This window comes from Mustela lutreola, chromosome 7 (assembly GCF_030435805.1).
Source record: "Mustela lutreola isolate mMusLut2 chromosome 7, mMusLut2.pri, whole genome shotgun sequence".
Classification (NCBI taxonomy): domain Eukaryota; kingdom Metazoa; phylum Chordata; class Mammalia; order Carnivora; family Mustelidae; genus Mustela; species Mustela lutreola.
Genome location: NC_081296.1, coordinates 139,786,405 through 139,802,879, shown reverse-complemented (window position 1 = coordinate 139,802,879; position 16,475 = coordinate 139,786,405). Strand labels below are relative to the sequence as shown.

The 16,475-nt window shown below is 39.8% G+C and overlaps 1 protein-coding gene across 1 annotated transcript in view; it reads left to right on the top strand.

Moving 5' to 3' along the window:
• The window catches only part of RBM25 (RNA binding motif protein 25), a 57,189-nt gene that overhangs the window by 13,452 nt on the left and 27,262 nt on the right, over positions 1-16,475 (top strand). Inside the window, exons 4-6 of the mRNA XM_059182901.1 lie at positions 2,701-2,868; positions 9,961-10,018; positions 14,479-14,639. Coding sequence (XP_059038884.1) covers positions 2,701-2,868; positions 9,961-10,018; positions 14,479-14,639 — 387 coding nt within the window. The remainder of the gene's footprint in view (positions 1-2,700; positions 2,869-9,960; positions 10,019-14,478; positions 14,640-16,475) is intronic.

Sequence of the window (16,475 nt, the reverse complement as noted above, 5' to 3'; positions counted from 1 at the left end):
GGCCCATGTGGGACTCAATCCCAGGACCCTGAGATCATGACCTGAGCCGAAGGCAGCGGCTTAACCCACTGAGCCACCCAGGCGCCCTTTATTTATTTATTTGACAGAGACACAGCAAGAGAGGGAACAGAAGCAGGGGGAGTGGGAGAGGGAGGAGCGGGCTTCCCGCCAAGCAAGGAGCCTGATGTGGGGTCCAGTCCCAGGACCCTGGGATCATGACCTGAGCTGAAGGCAGATGCTTAAGGCTTAAGCCACCCATGTGCCGCATGTTTAGTGCATTTAAAGCTTTAAAAACAAAACAAAAAACAAAACAAAACAAAAACCTAATACATTATTTTTAGTATTTAGAAGAATAATAGGGAGAGCATGTATATCGTACTACTTGAGTATCATTTTCACTCAGCTATGCATATTATACAATTGCCTTTAAAATAGGGTCCTTAAAAAAAATAAAATAAGGTCCCTAAACAGTTTATGATTTACCTTAGATTCTCTAGACTCTTCTTATACTTGTTATATTAGATTTAGTTCATTGGGTCTTTTATCATTCCCTATTCTTGTCTTGGTCCTAGGAGATAGAATGATCAAGGCACGTTTAATCTCATAAATAAAAAAAAGAAAAAACTAGAAATGATCCTTATAGAAACTTAAATTTTGAAGTGAAATTTGTGTTGAATGTATTCCATTCTTTTCTCTCGTCTACCTAAATTTTTAGCCCCTTCCAAACTATTTTTTTTCTGTCCTCTGGTATGATATCTTTAAGCTTTGTAAAGTTTTCTTGAAGTCTTTACTCTGCTGAAGTGTTTTATTATTCAGTCTCTCTCTTTTTTTTTTTTTTTTTTTAAGATTTTAATGGGGTGGGGGAAAGCAGGCAGAGGGAGAAGTAGGCTCTGTGATGAGCAAGGAGCCCGATGTGCAGCTTCCTAATTGAGCCACCCAGGTGTCCCTATTATTCAGTCTTCTTAAGTCTTAATTCTTTACATTCATCAAAGCTTTTGTATACTTTAAGCTGTAACACATGAATGAATAATAACCCTCTTGACTGTTGTTTAACCAGGATTTTTCTTTGAGTTAAGTGGTAGAGTATCAAACTTCTGGAATTCCACCATGGGGGGGCGGCCTGTGGATTTCATTACTTTAATTGTTTTTCTATCAGTGGGTTTTGAAAAGGGAGGAAAGGGAGTGTTACTTTTAAAAAGGAGATGGTAACACTGGCAAACAGGAATCTGCTGTGAGGCAGACCACTGAGTAGATATGGTTCTGCAGACCAAGGGGAAGTCCAATTTTTCTTGCATTGGATACCCACTATTTGGCCATTTTGGAAAACCTCTACATGGCAGGTACTCTTACTCTCTTGCATTTCAGTATAGGAAAAGGTGGAACTTGGGGTTTGGAAGAGCTCCCTCAGTTAACCGTTATTTATTCAGTGCCTACTGTTCATGTTTTGCTAAATTCAGTTCCAGATACAAAAATGAGTAGGATTGGGGCGCCTGGGTGGCTCAGTGGGTTAAGCCTCTGCCTTTTGCTCAGGTCATGATCTCAAGGGTCCTGAGATCGAGCCCGCATCAGGCTCTCTGCTCGGCAGGGAGCCTGCTTCTCCCTCTCTTTCTGCCTACTTGTGATCTCTGTCTGTCAAATACATAAATAAAATATAAAAAAAAAAAAAGAGTAGGATTATTCCTTCCTCTGGGAAGTTGAAAGTTATAAAGGGAAAATAAAAATATAATTAACGGATAAAAATAAATTTAAGTGTTGGAGAGTACTATGAGTATTCAGATGCTCTGTCAGAGGATTAGTGGGGATAATTAAAATTTGTGCTTACTTAAAAAAATTTGGGGAGGTTTATTTATTTTAGAGCAAGCACAAGTGGGGGAGGGGCAGAAGGAGATGGGGGCGGGGAGAAGTAGACTGACTGCTCATCGCGGAGCCTGATGCGGGCTGTATCCCAGGACCCTGAAGTCACGACCTGAGCTGAAATCAAAGTCAGACACTTATGGGGCGCCTGGGTGGCTCAGTGGGTTAAGCCTCTGCCTTCGGCTCAGGTCATGACCCCAGATTCCTGGGATCGAGCCCCTCATTGGGCTCTCTGCTCAGCAGGGAGCCTGCTTCCTCCTCTCTCTCTGCCTGCCTCTCTGCCTACTTGTGATCTCTGTCTGTCAAATAAATAAATAAGGAAAAAAAAAAGACACTTAACTGACTGAGCCAGCCAGGTACCCTGGAAATTTGCTTTTATATTAGTACAGAGTAAAGTTGTGAAGAAGCTCCTGGATATATTGATCTTTTTTTTTTTAATATTTTATTTATTTATTTGACTTGATTTTGACTCAGATCATGATCTCAGTGTTGTTGGATCTCACGGGTCGCTAGCTCCACATTGGGGCTCCAGAGGGAGTCTGTTTGAGATTCTCTCTCCCTCTCTGTTTGTCACTCCCCCTCTTGTGTGTGTGTGCTCTCAAATCTTGTTGCAAAAAAAAAAAGAAAGAAAGAAAAAGAAAAAAAGGTAATCTAATAGTGAAACTTGTCATGAATAAATTTGCATTAATGAAAAATGATAGAAGCTTTAGATTAAATATGTAGAACTTTTAATAATGTGCTATATATTTAGTACTTTAAAATTGTTTTTAGACTAAAAACATGTTACTTTAAACATGATAGGAAATTTAATGCCAGTTCCAATTTTATTGCTTTTTTTCATTCTAGGTTTTAGTACCCACTGTGTCCATGGTCGGAAAGCATTTGGGAGCAAGAAAGGATCACCCAGGCTTAAAGGCTAAAGAAAATGATGAAAATTGTGGTCCCACTACTACAGTTTTTGTTGGCAACATTTCTGAGAAAGCCTCAGACATGCTTATAAGACAGCTCCTTGCTGTAAGTTAAACGGTTTCTCACTTTTAAATTTTATTGTTACAGATTTCAAATTTATGGAAAAGCAGGAAGAGGATTCTGATATTTATTTTGAAAAAATTCAGTTATGCAAAAAAGTTGAATGAATAATAAAATGAATTTTTTTTTTTAAGATTTATTTATTTATTTGACAGAGAGAGAGATCACAAATAGGCAGGCAGATGAGAGGGGGGAAGCGGGCTTGCTGCTGAGCAGAGAGCCCGATGTGGGGCTCGATCCCAGGACCCTAGGATCATGACCCAAGCCGAAGGCAGAGGATTTAATCCACTGAGCCACCCAGGCGCCCCTAAAATGAACATTCTTATAACACATTTTTGCCACATGCTTTCTACACACACATACCCACACACACACACGCACGCACGCACACACACAAACTTTTTTTCCTCAGTAATTGGATAGTAAGTTGTGACATGACATTTCCATCTCTAAGTACTTCTCGTGTCTCCTAAGACCAAGGACATTCTCCTATATGATCATAAAACCATCATCACATTTAAATTTAAGGCCGATACAGTATTGCTCTTTTTCCCCCAATATAGTATTGTTAACTAAATATACCTATTTTCTATGATTCATTCAAGAATCATACATTGCGTTGAATTGTCATACCTCTTTAGACAACTTCTGTAATACAGAATACCTTTGTCTTTTTTTTTTTTTAATGTTTTATTTATTTATTTGACAGAGAAATAGCAAGAGAGGGAACACAAGCGGGGTGAGTGAGAGAGGGAGAAGCAGACTTCTAGCAGAATAGGGAGCCTGATGTGGAGCTCAAGCCCAGGACCCCAGGATCATGACATGAGCCAAAGGCAGAGGCTTAATGACTGAGCCAGCCAGGTGCTCCCTGTCTTTTTTTTTTTTGCTTTTTTTGTTTATGACTTTCATGACATTAACATTTTTTGAAGAGTCCAGATCTTTTGCAGTGTGTCCTGATTTGAATTTGACTATTTGCTCATAGATTCAGAGTAAGCATTTTTTGTACGAATGGTTCATGGGTGATGTCCTCAGTGCAGCATAATTAGTGGTATATGGTGTCTCTTGGTCCTGCGTTTGGTAATGCTCAGTTTAGATACATGGTGGTCCCATCTCTCTGTTGTGAGGTTACCTTGTTTCCTTTTGTCATTAATAAGTAACCTCTGGGTTAATGTTTTGAGATCATTTGAGTTGTGTCCTGTTGCAGGTCTCTCCCTGGCAGCGTTTAAAACAATGATTTTGGCATTTAGTGGGGAATTAATTACTTTTAATTAATTTTAAGGTTTTTATTCTGAGGATAAACAGTAAGTTCTTTTGTGTTCATGAAGTCAGTGGTTTTCCTTTTTGTCTTCATTGAAAAATTGTTACCTTGGTGACAAATGAGCATTAACTGAAATAACACTGAATGATTTTATAATGAAAAACGAGTACTGGTACTCCCTCTCCGTTCCATAATCTCCACTATTTTTTTTTTTAAGATTTTATTTATTTATTTACTTGACAGACAGAGATCACACATAGGCAGAGAGGCAGGTGGAGAGAGAGGGGGAAGCGGGCTCCCTGCAGAGCAGAGAACCCGATGTGGGGCCCGATCCCAGTATACCGGGATCATGACCTGAGCCGAAGGCAGAGGCTTAACCCGCTGAGTCACCCAGGCGCCCTCCACTATTTTTTAGAGAAGTTATTTTTAAATCTTTTCCTTCTTGATTTTCTTGCTGTTTCTGTTTGTAAGCTGTATGAACCTTGTGTTAAAACATGTTTAGGCGCGCCTGGGTGGCTCAGGTCATGATCCTGGAGTCCCAGAATTGAGTTCCACATTGGGCCCCCTCCCCTGCTTGGCAGGGAATCTCCTTCTTCCTCGAACCTTCCCCCTTCTCATTCTCTCTCTCTCATTCTCTCTCTCTCAAGTAAATAAAATCTTTAAAAAAAAAAAGTTTAGAAAATAAACACCACAAAACCTAGCTTTGTCGCATTCAGTATTGTGATACTAGCTTCAGATGTTTTTCCCAAAGAAATAAATCATTACAGTTGGCCCTCAGGCCTACTTCTTTCTTCCACAGAGGTAATCATCAGGGTCATCCACTATCCTAAATTTGGTGTTTATCATTCCTTTGTGTATTTTTTACTTTATTTTTATTTTTTTAAAGATTTTATTTACTTGAGAGAGAGTGAGTGAGAGAGCACCAGCAGGGGGAGCAGCAGAGGCAGAGGGAGAAACAAGCTCTCCGCTGAGCAGGGAGCCTGACACGGGGCTTGATGCTAGGACCCTGGGATCAATACGTGAGCTGAAGGTGGATGCTTACACCCAGGTGGCCCGGTTTTTTTACTTTAATTACATATTTATGTATTCATAAAAATCTACAATTCACAGGTTTTTATTCTGTACTCCACAATTGCTTTTTTCACCTAACATATATATAACTCCACTTATTTATTCCTGCTGTATAACGTTGCATTGTAGAAATTTACCTTTGGTTGTCAGTTTTCCAATGATGGTTATATGGACTGTTTCTATATCTTGATACTATGTTTTGTTGTGTTATTATTGGTGATTGTCTTCCTCAGTCACATAAAAAAAATTCTATTATGTATTCTTTTCGAAGTGGAATTTCTGAGTCTTAGGGCATGTTTTCTTCAATTTCACAAGATTATGCCAATTATTTCCTGAGGTGAAACACTGGGAGGACATTTTTAAAAAACCATCTTTATTGTGGGGCACCTGGGTAGCTCAGATGGTTTAGCACCTGCTTTCAACTCAGCCATGATCCCAGGTTCCTGGGATGGAGTCCTACATCAGGCTCCCTTCTCAGCGGAGAGCCTGCTTCTCCCTTTGCCTCTCTTTCGCTGTCTCTCATGAAGAAATAAATTATTTTTAAAAAACCCATCTTTATGTGATGTAATTCATAGACCTTTAGATTCATCCTTTTATAATGTATAATTCAGTGGGTTTTAGTATATTCAGAAACTTGTACAAACTTCACCCTGTATTAAATTCCAGAACATTTTCATCGCCCCAAGTAGAAACCCTGTATTCTATAAGTCATTTCCCATTGCATATGGCAACCACTCTTTCTGTTGGTGTAGATTTGCCTATTCTGGGCATCTGGTATAAACAAAATCACAGAATATATAGTTTTTCGTGTTTTGTCTTTTTTCATTTAATATATTGTTTTCAGGCTTCATCTATATTGTAGCATATATCAGTATCTCATTCCTTTTTTATGACCAAATAGTCTCTCTAATGGATATACCACGTTTTATTTATCCATTCATCAGTTGATGGATAATTGAGTTGTTTCCACTTCTTGGGTATCACGAATATTTGTGTGCAGGTGTGTGGAGGAGATATATATACATTTATATTTCCTAGTTGAAACCTCTCTGTCCCCCCCCCTTTTTTTTGTTTTCTTTTTTTTTGTTTGTTTGTTTTAAGTAGGGTCCATGCCCAGCTGGGCCTGAACACACAACCCTGTGATAACGACCTGAGCTGAACTCAAGAACCAGACCCTTAACCAGCTGAGCCAGCCAGGTGCTGCAGAGCCGCTTTTTAAACCTGTTCCTGACATATCTGCAGCACAGTGTGTTTTGTTTTTCAGCTTTATTCCTGAATTTATCGCTTCCCTTCATTTCTCATTTAAGGCATTCCTTGAATGTCTGATCAAGGATTGTCTTCAGATTTGAGTTAGGAATTGAAGTTTTTGGGGGGTACTTGGCTGGCTCAGTGAGTGGAGCGCACGTCTCTTGATTTGGGGTTGAGTTTGAGACCCATTTTGGGTGTAGAGATTTATTAAAATTTAAAAGAAAAGGTTTTGTATGTATAAGGTGGGTTTTTAAAATACTGAGCATCATTGTAGGGTAATCTAGCCAGCAGCTAGAGGTTTTGAATGTTAGTATACGGAGTTCTTTTCCCGAGGGCTGATTGGTTTCTCTAGAAAACTTCCAGTTTCTTGCCTAGTGAGTATATGATTGGCTGCCTATATGGGCTGCATTGAAGTGTATCGTCTACTTTTACTTTCTTCGTTACCTGTTCTGTGTCCCATCCTGATCTTTAATAGCTATCTGCTGCTCTGGATCCGAAGCCTGTTCTTTTCACTTTCTTCACACAACTTCATTCTGTCTTCCCTAAGGATGGAGATTAAGTTGCCTGTAAAGCCTGCAGGCTGTCTTCTCAAGGGGTGAGGAGTAAAGTTGTTGGCTTGAAAAGAACTCGAGGCTTTGATTATTCTATATTCATATTGTCAGGCAATCGCCTGGTTTTGTTTGTTTGTTTTTAAGATTTTATTTGGGAAAGAGAGCACAAGGGATGGGGGTAGAGGGAAAAGCAGACTCCCCACTGGGCAGAAAACCTGGGGATCTCTTGATCCCCAGACCCTGAGACCATGACCTGAGCCAAGGGCAGACACTGAACTGACTGAGCCTCCCAGGCACCCCACAAGCACCTGTTTTTTTTCAGCCTCGTGCTTCAGCCCCATTCTCTGCTGTGTGTACATTTTACCTCCAGTCCAGATGTCTTGGGGTTGTGGAATCAGTTAGCCTAATTCTTATGAGTACCTTCATCTGTAGGTACTTGGGAGTTCTAGCCTTCTTTGCTCTACTGAATGAGTTCCCATCCTTGCATTTGTGTTTTTTCTTTTCAAAATTTTGTTGACTGCTGCTGCGGTTTATCCATTTTATGTTTGACCTCACGGATTTTTATCTTTTATATTCCTAGATAATCATCATTTTATTGGTTTCTCTGAAGGGAAATGTGAAAAATTCATACATTCTCTAAGCTTTGACAGGCAATCTTCAGTTACCATTTCCCACAAATAACTTTTTTCCCTAACCTTCTAGTTTTTACTTTAATAATTAGAAATAATGTTTGGGGCGCCTCGGTGGTGTAGTCGGTTGAGTGTCCAACTCTTGGTTTCAGCCTAGGTCATGATCTCCGGGTTCTAGGATCAAGCCCTGTGTTGGTCTCCCTGTTCAGAGGAGTCTGCTTGAGATTCTTTCCCTCTCCCTCGTCCCCCCTCCCTGCTTGTGCATTCTCTCTCAAATAAATATATCTTCAGTAAAACAAAGAAATATTGTTTAAAAACTTCGAAAGTAAACAAAATGTAATGTTTTACTCTTCAGACAACCTGCCCTATTAATATTTCTGATTTATGGAAATTTTTTTCTTTACATAAAGTCTTACTATATTGTCTGGAATTCTGTGTCCCATGTTATTTTTGCATCCCATGTCAAGCAATTTTCCATGTTTAAAGGGGCGCCTGGCTGGCTCAGTCAGTAGAACATGCGACTCCTGATCTCAGAGTTGTGAGTCTGAGCCCCACGTTGGGTATAGAGATTACTTTAAAAAAAAATCTTTAGGCTGGGACGCCTGGATGGCTCAGTTGGTTAAGCAGCTGCCTTCGGCTCGGGTCATGATCCTGGCGTCCTGGGTTCGAGTCCCACATCGGGCTCCTTGCTCAGCAGGGAGCCTGCTTCTCCCTCTGTCTCTGCCTGCCATTCTGTCTGCCTGTGCTTGCTCTCGCTCCCTCTCTCTCTCTGACAAATGAATAAAATCTTAAAAAAAAAAAAAAATCTTTAGGGGCAAAATAAATCTTTAGGGGTGGGACACCTACGTGGCTCAGTGGGTTAAGCCTCTGGCTCGGGTCATGATCTCAGGGTCCTGGGATAGGGTCCTGGGATTGGACCCGTATCCAGCTCTGTGCTCAACAGGGAGCCACACTACCCCCCCCCCCCGGCCTACTTGTAATCTTTCTCTCTCAAATAAATAAATGAAAACTTAAAGATCTTTAGGGGTACCTGGGTGGCTTAGTCGGTTAAGCGGCTGCCTTTGGCTTGCGTTATGATGCCAGGGTCCTGGGATGGAGCTTCACATCGGGCTCCTTGCTCAGTGTGGAGCCTGCTTCTCCCCTTCCTGCCATTCCCCCTGTTCATGCTTGCTCTGTCTCTCTCTCTCTCACTCTCAAATAAATAAGATCTTAAAATCTGTTCTTAAAAAAGATTTTATTTATTTATTTGACAGAGAGATCACAAGTAGGCAGAGAGATGGGGGAGGGAAGGGAAGCAGACCCCCTGCTGAGCAGAGAGCCCGCAGGGCTCGATCCCAGGACCCTGAGATCATGACCTGAGCCAAAGGCAGAGGCTGAACCCACTGAGCCAGCCACCCAGGTGCCCCAAAAAAAGAAAAAATATTTTTGAAAAGTTCTTTATAATACAGATGTATGTTTTGAAACATAATCTTTAGGGACTCAGTATTTACTTGAATTGACTGTAGTTTTTTAGTAAATATTATAATACTGGTAATTTTGGTTTTTTAATGTATACATTTTGGGTAGGATAAATAATGCTGTAAAATTTCTAATTTATTAAAAGGTAGTCAAGGGGTGCCTGGATAGTTAAGTTGGTTGAGTTTCTGACTCTTGTTTTCTGCTTAAGTTGTAATCTCAGTGAGATGGATCCCCAAGTTGGAGTCCTCGCCCATCTCGGAGTCGGACTCCTCGCCCATCTCGGAGTCGGACTCCTCGCCCATCTCGGAGTCAGCTTGGGATTCTCTCCCTACCCCTTCCTCTCTGCTCTTCTTCCCATTCTTTTTCACTCTCTCCCCACCCCCAAAATAAATAAAATCTAAAAGGTAGTCAATTTTCTGCAGATAAGAATTTGTATTTTTCTTTTAAATGATGTATTATATATTTCTTTCATATAATAGATATGTGGGAATTGAGGGAATTTTTTTTTTTATTTATTTGTCAGAGAGAGAGAGGGGATGAGAGCGAGCACAGGCAGATAGAATGGCAGGCAGAGGCAGAGGGAGAAGCAGGCTCCCTGCTGAGCAAGGATCCCGATGTGGGACTCGATCCCAGGACGCTGGGATCATGACCTGAGCCAAAGGCAGCTGCTTAACCAACTGAGCCACCCAGGCGTCCCGGAATTGAGGGAATTTTTAAAAAATTAATAGGTGTTACGATTTTTTCAAATTTTTGCTTGTATTTTTCTCCTGGTGGAAATACCAGCTGTGTTCTTACATTCATTAATGATTAGTTGATTTGTCAAATGGTGATGATCATTTTTTGTTTTATTTTTCTCTTTAAGAAATGTGGCTTGGTTTTGAGCTGGAAGAGAGTACAAGGTGCATCTGGAAAACTTCAAGGTAGGTAATTTTTTCTTACTGAGATCATTTTAACTTGTGTGCTTAAGTCACTTGTTGCATGTTTTGCTCTCATTGCCCTTAACCATGGGAGTATTCTGTCAGCACTTCTTGTCTTCCTCCTTACTGGAATAGGATTAAAGGCATTTGGAAGATTTAGCTGAATTGAGATTAGAAAGTGGAAATGTATTAACAGGAAAGAGGTAGGAGAGGAAAAATTACTCAGACTGTTTTTTTACAATGTTATTTTGAAAAGTCCTTTTTCTCAGAGCAGGAGTATATGATCAACATTCAACAATTACGACTTAGGAAGAAAGCAGAACAGGTGGTGAGATGACCTGTTAGTCTTAGATGCAAATTGTTCTTTTTATACTTGTTCATAAAAGCACCTGTTTGATGTGCTTTCTTTTTTTGTTTTTTTTAAAGATTTTATTTATTTATTTGACACAGAGAGCGAGATCACAAGCAGGCAGAGAGGCAGCGGGGTGGGGGGGAAGCAGACTCCCTGCTGAGCAGAGAGTCCGACTCGGGGCTCGATCCCAGGACCCTGAGATCATGATCTGAGCTGAAGGCAGAGACTTAACCCACTGAGCTACCCAGGTGTTCAGTATTCTTTTTTTTTTTTTTTAAGATTTTATTTATTTATTTGACAGAGACCATGTGTAGGCAGAGAGGCAGGCAGAGAGAGACAACGGGGAAGCAGGCTCCCCGCTGAGCAGAGAGACCGATGTGGGGCTCGATCCCAGTACCCCGGGATCATGACCTGAGCGGAAGGCAGAGGCTTTAACCCACTGAGCCACCCAGGAGCCCCAGGTGCTCAGTATTCTTTAAACAGTGCATTCTTTAAACAGTATTTATTATGGGAAAATTCATATATAAAATTAAAACACAATAAATTTCTATATACTTATCACCTGGCTTTAACATTTATCAACTGATGCCCAGTTGTGCTTAATCTGTACTCTGTCCTTTCCTCCTTATATTCTTTTTAAGAAATCCCAAGCGTTCATCATTATGCCTATAAGTATCTTGGCATGTGTGCCTAAGACATAAGAGTTTTTTAAAAACATTAGCAATAGCATTAAACAATAGCATTAAAAAATGCTATTATAAGACTTTCAAAAACTAACTTTTTTTCTTAATATCCTGAGTCCGTTTTCTGATGTCCAGTTGTTGGAAATATCAAGTCTTTTTTAATAGTTGATAGAGGATCCATATATAGTCCGCACATTGCAATTGGTTGGCATGTTTTTGAGTCTCTCTTAATATTTTAAGTTCTCTCTTCGTTTGGAAATCTTTGTGGAAGAAAGTGGTTCATTTGCTCAGTAGCATTTCTGGAGTGTGGATTTGCTGATTGCAGGTCTAATAGAATAATGTGCCAGTGCTTTTCTGTCCTCTTTATTTTATGTAAACTGCTTGTATCTTGAGACTCCATCAGATTTGAGTTTGCATGTGTTTTTGTTTTTCATTTGTAAGAATATTTTAAGGGCAATGTTCTTCATCATGAGACACTGTTTTTTTAATTTTTTAAAATTTTTGTTGTAGCAGCTGTTGTCTATTCCTGGATTGGTTCATTCATTGGAGGGCTGCAAAATGAACTAGTCTATTTTGAAGAATACTTCCTTCATTGAAGTACAAATCTTCCTTATCAGAATTAATTTATATAAGGAAAACAGGGTAAATGCTGTGGTTCTTTCATTTTTCAAAAGAATGAATTGATGTCCTTAGCATCATTTAGCAGTGACTTTTTTTTTTTTTTATTTTTAAGATATTATTTATTTATTTGACAGACTGAGATCACAAGTAGGCAAAGAGGCAAGCAGAGAGAGAGGGGGACGCAGGCTTCCTGCTGAGCAGAGAGCCCGATGCGAGGCTCGATCCCAGGACCTTGGGATCATGACCTGAGCCAAAGGCAGAGGCTTTAACCCTCTGAGCCACCCAGGCACCCCAAGCAGTGACTTATTTTTTTAAAGTAGGCTCCGCGCCCAGTGTGGAACCCAGTGCAGGGCATGAATTCATGACTCTGAAATCAAGACTGAGCTGAGATCAAGAGTCAGATGTTCCACCGACTGTGCCACCCAGGTGCCTCAGCAGTGACTTTTTTTTTTTAAAAGATTATATTTATCGGATATAGAGAGATCACAAGTAGGCAGAGCAGCAGGTGGAGAGAGAGGAGGAAGCAGGCTTCTTGCTAAGCAGAGTGCCTGATGCAGAACTAGATCCCAGGACCCTGAAATCATGACCTGAGCCAAAGGCAGAGGCTTAACCCACTGAGCCACCCGGGCACCCCAGCAATGACTTTTTTTTTTCTTTTTAAAGATCATTTATTTATTTATTTGATAGACAGAAATCACAAGTAGGCAGAGAGGCAGATAGAGAGAGTGGGGGAAGCAGGCTCCTTGCTGAGCAGGGAGCCCGATGCGGGCCTCAATCCCAGAGCCCTGAGATCATGACCCGAGCCGAAGGCAGAGGCTTTAACCCTCTGAGCCACCTAGGTGCCCAGCAATGACATTTTTTAAGAAGCATTTGAACTTAAGGATTGAAGCATATTCAGTTTCTTACATTTAATAAGAATTGTCATTCTCGCTAGTGAAGCTTAAATTGTTTTAAGTTAGCTCTATAAAGTCATCTAGAAGTTTTTTCTTTCCCTGTTTTCTTTTTATTGAAGATTTTATTTATTTATTTATTTGAAAGAGAGACAGCTAGAGAGGGAACAAAAGTAATGGGAGAGGGAGAAGCAGGCCTCCCATAGGACAGGGAGCCTGATTCGGGGCTTGATCCCAGAAGACTAGAATCATGACCTGTGCTGAAGGCAGAACCATGAGGACTGAGCCACTCAGGCACCCATAGAAGTTTTTCTGTCCCATGCTTAGGATTAGCCATTTCTTTAAGGAACTCTGGTTCTGTTTACTGGGAAATGCTTTAAAAAACCACCAACTAAAATTAGGTATCCTCATAAGACTTGTTCAGTCTTGGCGAGCCACGCTGGCTCAGTTAAGGAGCGTGTAGCTCTTGATCTTGGGCAGTGAAACTCTTGATCTTGGGGCTATGAGTTCGAGCCTCACGGTGGTTTAGCAAGTACTTAAATATTAAAAAACAAACAAACACTTGTTTAGTCTTTGCCTTTATGTTTTTCCAGTGCACATTAGCTTACATTCAGGACTTAAAGGTTTTTATTTAACCTTTTCTGTAATGTATCTTCTCCCCCCCGCCATACTGAAAATCCTTAGTTTCAAGGACATTGGGATGATAGACTATTAAATTAATTATGGGTTTGCTTCATCTCATATTTCATGTACAAAGGTTTAAGACTGTTAATCATCAACAATATGATTATAGAAATTTTCTTTTTAATTGGCAAGTCTTTTGTCTTAAGATACATCACTCAAAAAAACCTGTGGTCAAATTTGTTGTTTTAAAATCACTCTGAATAGTTCATCTCTGTGTGTTTGCGTCCTTAACTCTACATATTTTGATTCGTTTGTTTTATTTTCAATTTTTAGGTTACTCTTTTTTTTTTTTTAATTTAAAAATTTTTTAAAAATTTTATTTAACAGAGAGTGAGAGATCACAAGTAGGCAGAGAGGCAGGCAGAGAGAAAGGGGAATGCAAGCTCCCCACTGAGCAGAGAGCCCAATGCGGGGCTCAATCCCAGGATCCTGAGATCATGACCTGAGCCGAAGGCAGAGGCTCAACCCACTGAGTCATCCAGGTGCCCCTAGATTACTCCTTTAAAGTGTTTGTTCTAATATCTCTGGTTTAAAGGCATGGTAATAATGGTGAGACTAGTTACTAAAATTAAAAAAGAGAAAGATTAAACTTACTGTGAGGATGAAAGGTCAGTACATTTGTAGTTTAACTTCTCAGAATTGAAAAGTGCTTGTGGGGTGCCTTGGTGGCTCAGTTGGTAAGGCTTCCATCTGTGTCTGCCTCCTCACGGCAGGGGTGGGGGGGTGGGGGGTGGTTTGCCTGAGATTCTTTCCTCTTTTCCTCTTCCCCTCCTCCTGTGCTCACAGGCGTGCACCATTCTCCCACACTGTCTCTAAAATAAGTAGATAAATCTTAAAAAACAGAAGTATCCTATTTAAAAAAAAGGAAGTTCTTATGATAGGTTTAAGGAGGCTGTTGTCACTAGCTCAGGAGATCTGATGGAATGGATTCAGGAAATAAAAGACTCAGTTATGAAATCTGTTGTTCTGGTAAATATTAGCACTTCTAATAGGTAGCAGTTTGCTTGATTAGAATTTTTCTTTCTTTCCCCTGTTTTTGTTTTCTTTTTTTCTTGTCATGATTTGAGGGTGCTAAAGATAAAATGATCAAGGGTAATTGAAGGAAAGGGAGGAGTGACAACATGAGTAATTCTGCTAGTAGAACATTTGGTCTCTGATGATTTTAATTGTCCATAAATATTTTGTTTTCACAACTGTATTGATATTTCAGTAATTCTTTACATCCGTTTTTAGCCTTTGGCTTCTGTGAGTATAAGGAACCCGAGTCTACCCTCCGCGCGCTCAGGTTATTGCATGACCTGCAGATTGGAGAAAAGAAGCTCCTTGTTAAAGTTGATGCAAAGACAAAGGCACAACTAGATGAATGGAAAGCAAAGAAGAAAGCTTCTAATGGGGTATGTTTCTACAGTGTTATCTTTCTAGGCCAACTGTGTTCTTCCAGTGTAAATACTTCTTATAAGTGAATCTGCTATGGGGCTTCCCAGGATCATCCTCATCATAATATGTCCTTGTGGCTAAAATGCAGGAGGGTATTTTTATAGCTTATAGTTACTTTCAACTTTTTATCTACCCATAATGGGTGGATGACTGTTGGTTTGCTTGTTCCAGGTTGGTATGAAGGTAGTGAGGGAGGCTGGACAAGGTTAACTTGCCAGAGAACACACTGGTACAGACTATTCCAAACAGAGCTAATTCATTAAGGCAGCTTTGTAAGTAAGTACAACAAAATATATTTCAACCTACACATTAATTTTAATTAGTTGCCTTCTGTTTTAGAAGTACACAAGTTAACACATCTGACTCTTGATCTCAGGTTAGGTCTTGAGCTCAGGGTCATGAGTTCAAGCTCTGTGTTGGGCTCAGTGCTGGGCGTGGAGCCTTGAAAAAAAAAGTTCTAAAATAAATGAAAATAAGTCTTTTTACTTACCTCAGATTGGCGGCCATATTAAACGAAGATAAAGTAAAAGAAATTTTCACATGTTGTGTTGTATATATCATTACTGTTTTTCAACAAAACAAAAAATAACAAAAACCTGGTGTATTTCCTATTACCTTTTGGAATTTCAATCGTGATGGATTTAAAGTAGGTTTATTGTTACTTTATTGTTTCTACAAAAAACCAAAAAATCCTTTTTGCTGTTTTAAGGTTTTCATTCTCATTGGAAATAGAAACAGCTTTCTTGGTATTAACCCTCCCTCCTTTCCAAATAACATTGTATATTCTTTGTAAAAAATTCATAAAGCAAGCTATAAAGAAGGAATTAGGTACCACTGTAATCCCATCACCATTAGGAACCACTGCAGACATTTTTGTTGCATATTCTTCCAGAGTTTTTTCTGTGTATGAATATAGTTTTTAATTGGAATATATGAATTTGTTTTTCTTTTATTAATACAGGATTGAGTTCTAAGTATTCTATAATTAGCTTTTTTAAATTGTATCTTTTTTTGTACTTCTAATAATATTTTAACTGATTCTCTGCATTTTGTTTTCTCTCATCTATTAAAGCATTGCTTACATTTCTTTTTTAGGTTTTACTTATTAATTTGACAGAGACACAGAGAGAGGGAACACAGAGAGGGGAGGTGGAGAGAGGGAAGCAGGCTTCCAACTAGGCGGGAAGCAGGGAAGCAGGCTTCCCGCCTAGTTGGAAGCCCAAGCAGGAATCCTGATACAAGGCTCGATCCCAGGACTCTGGGATCATGACCTGAGCTGAAGGCAGATGCTTAACAACTAAGCCACCCAGGCGCCCCACTGCCTTTATTTCTAAAACTAATTATATCAACCCGCTTTTCATGCATCCTTAATGATTTTGAATTTCTTAGAGTATAAAGTCCATATTCTTAGTATGGCATTCAAGGCTTATTCAGTCTTCCGTTCTGCTTTTTCTTATTAGTCATTCTGCATGTGTCCGTCATGTATCCCTACAAACTTCTTTGGTTCTTTGCTGACATCTCATGTCCTTGGTGCCCATTCAAGCTCCCCGTTGCAATTCTGTCTATATAGTTCTAATTACAATGCTATTTAATTCGGATAGCCGGCGTCAGTCCTACCTTCGATTTCTCTCAGGCAGAATTAATTCCTCTTCCCACTTTGTTCCCAGGTTTTTACTGCTGTTAGGTCAGTACTTTATAACATACCTTGTTGGTATCTCTGTCTCTCACACCCCTTATATCCTGCTTTATTTCCATATCTGATTATAAGATAGAAACGGCAAGTAAGTTCACAG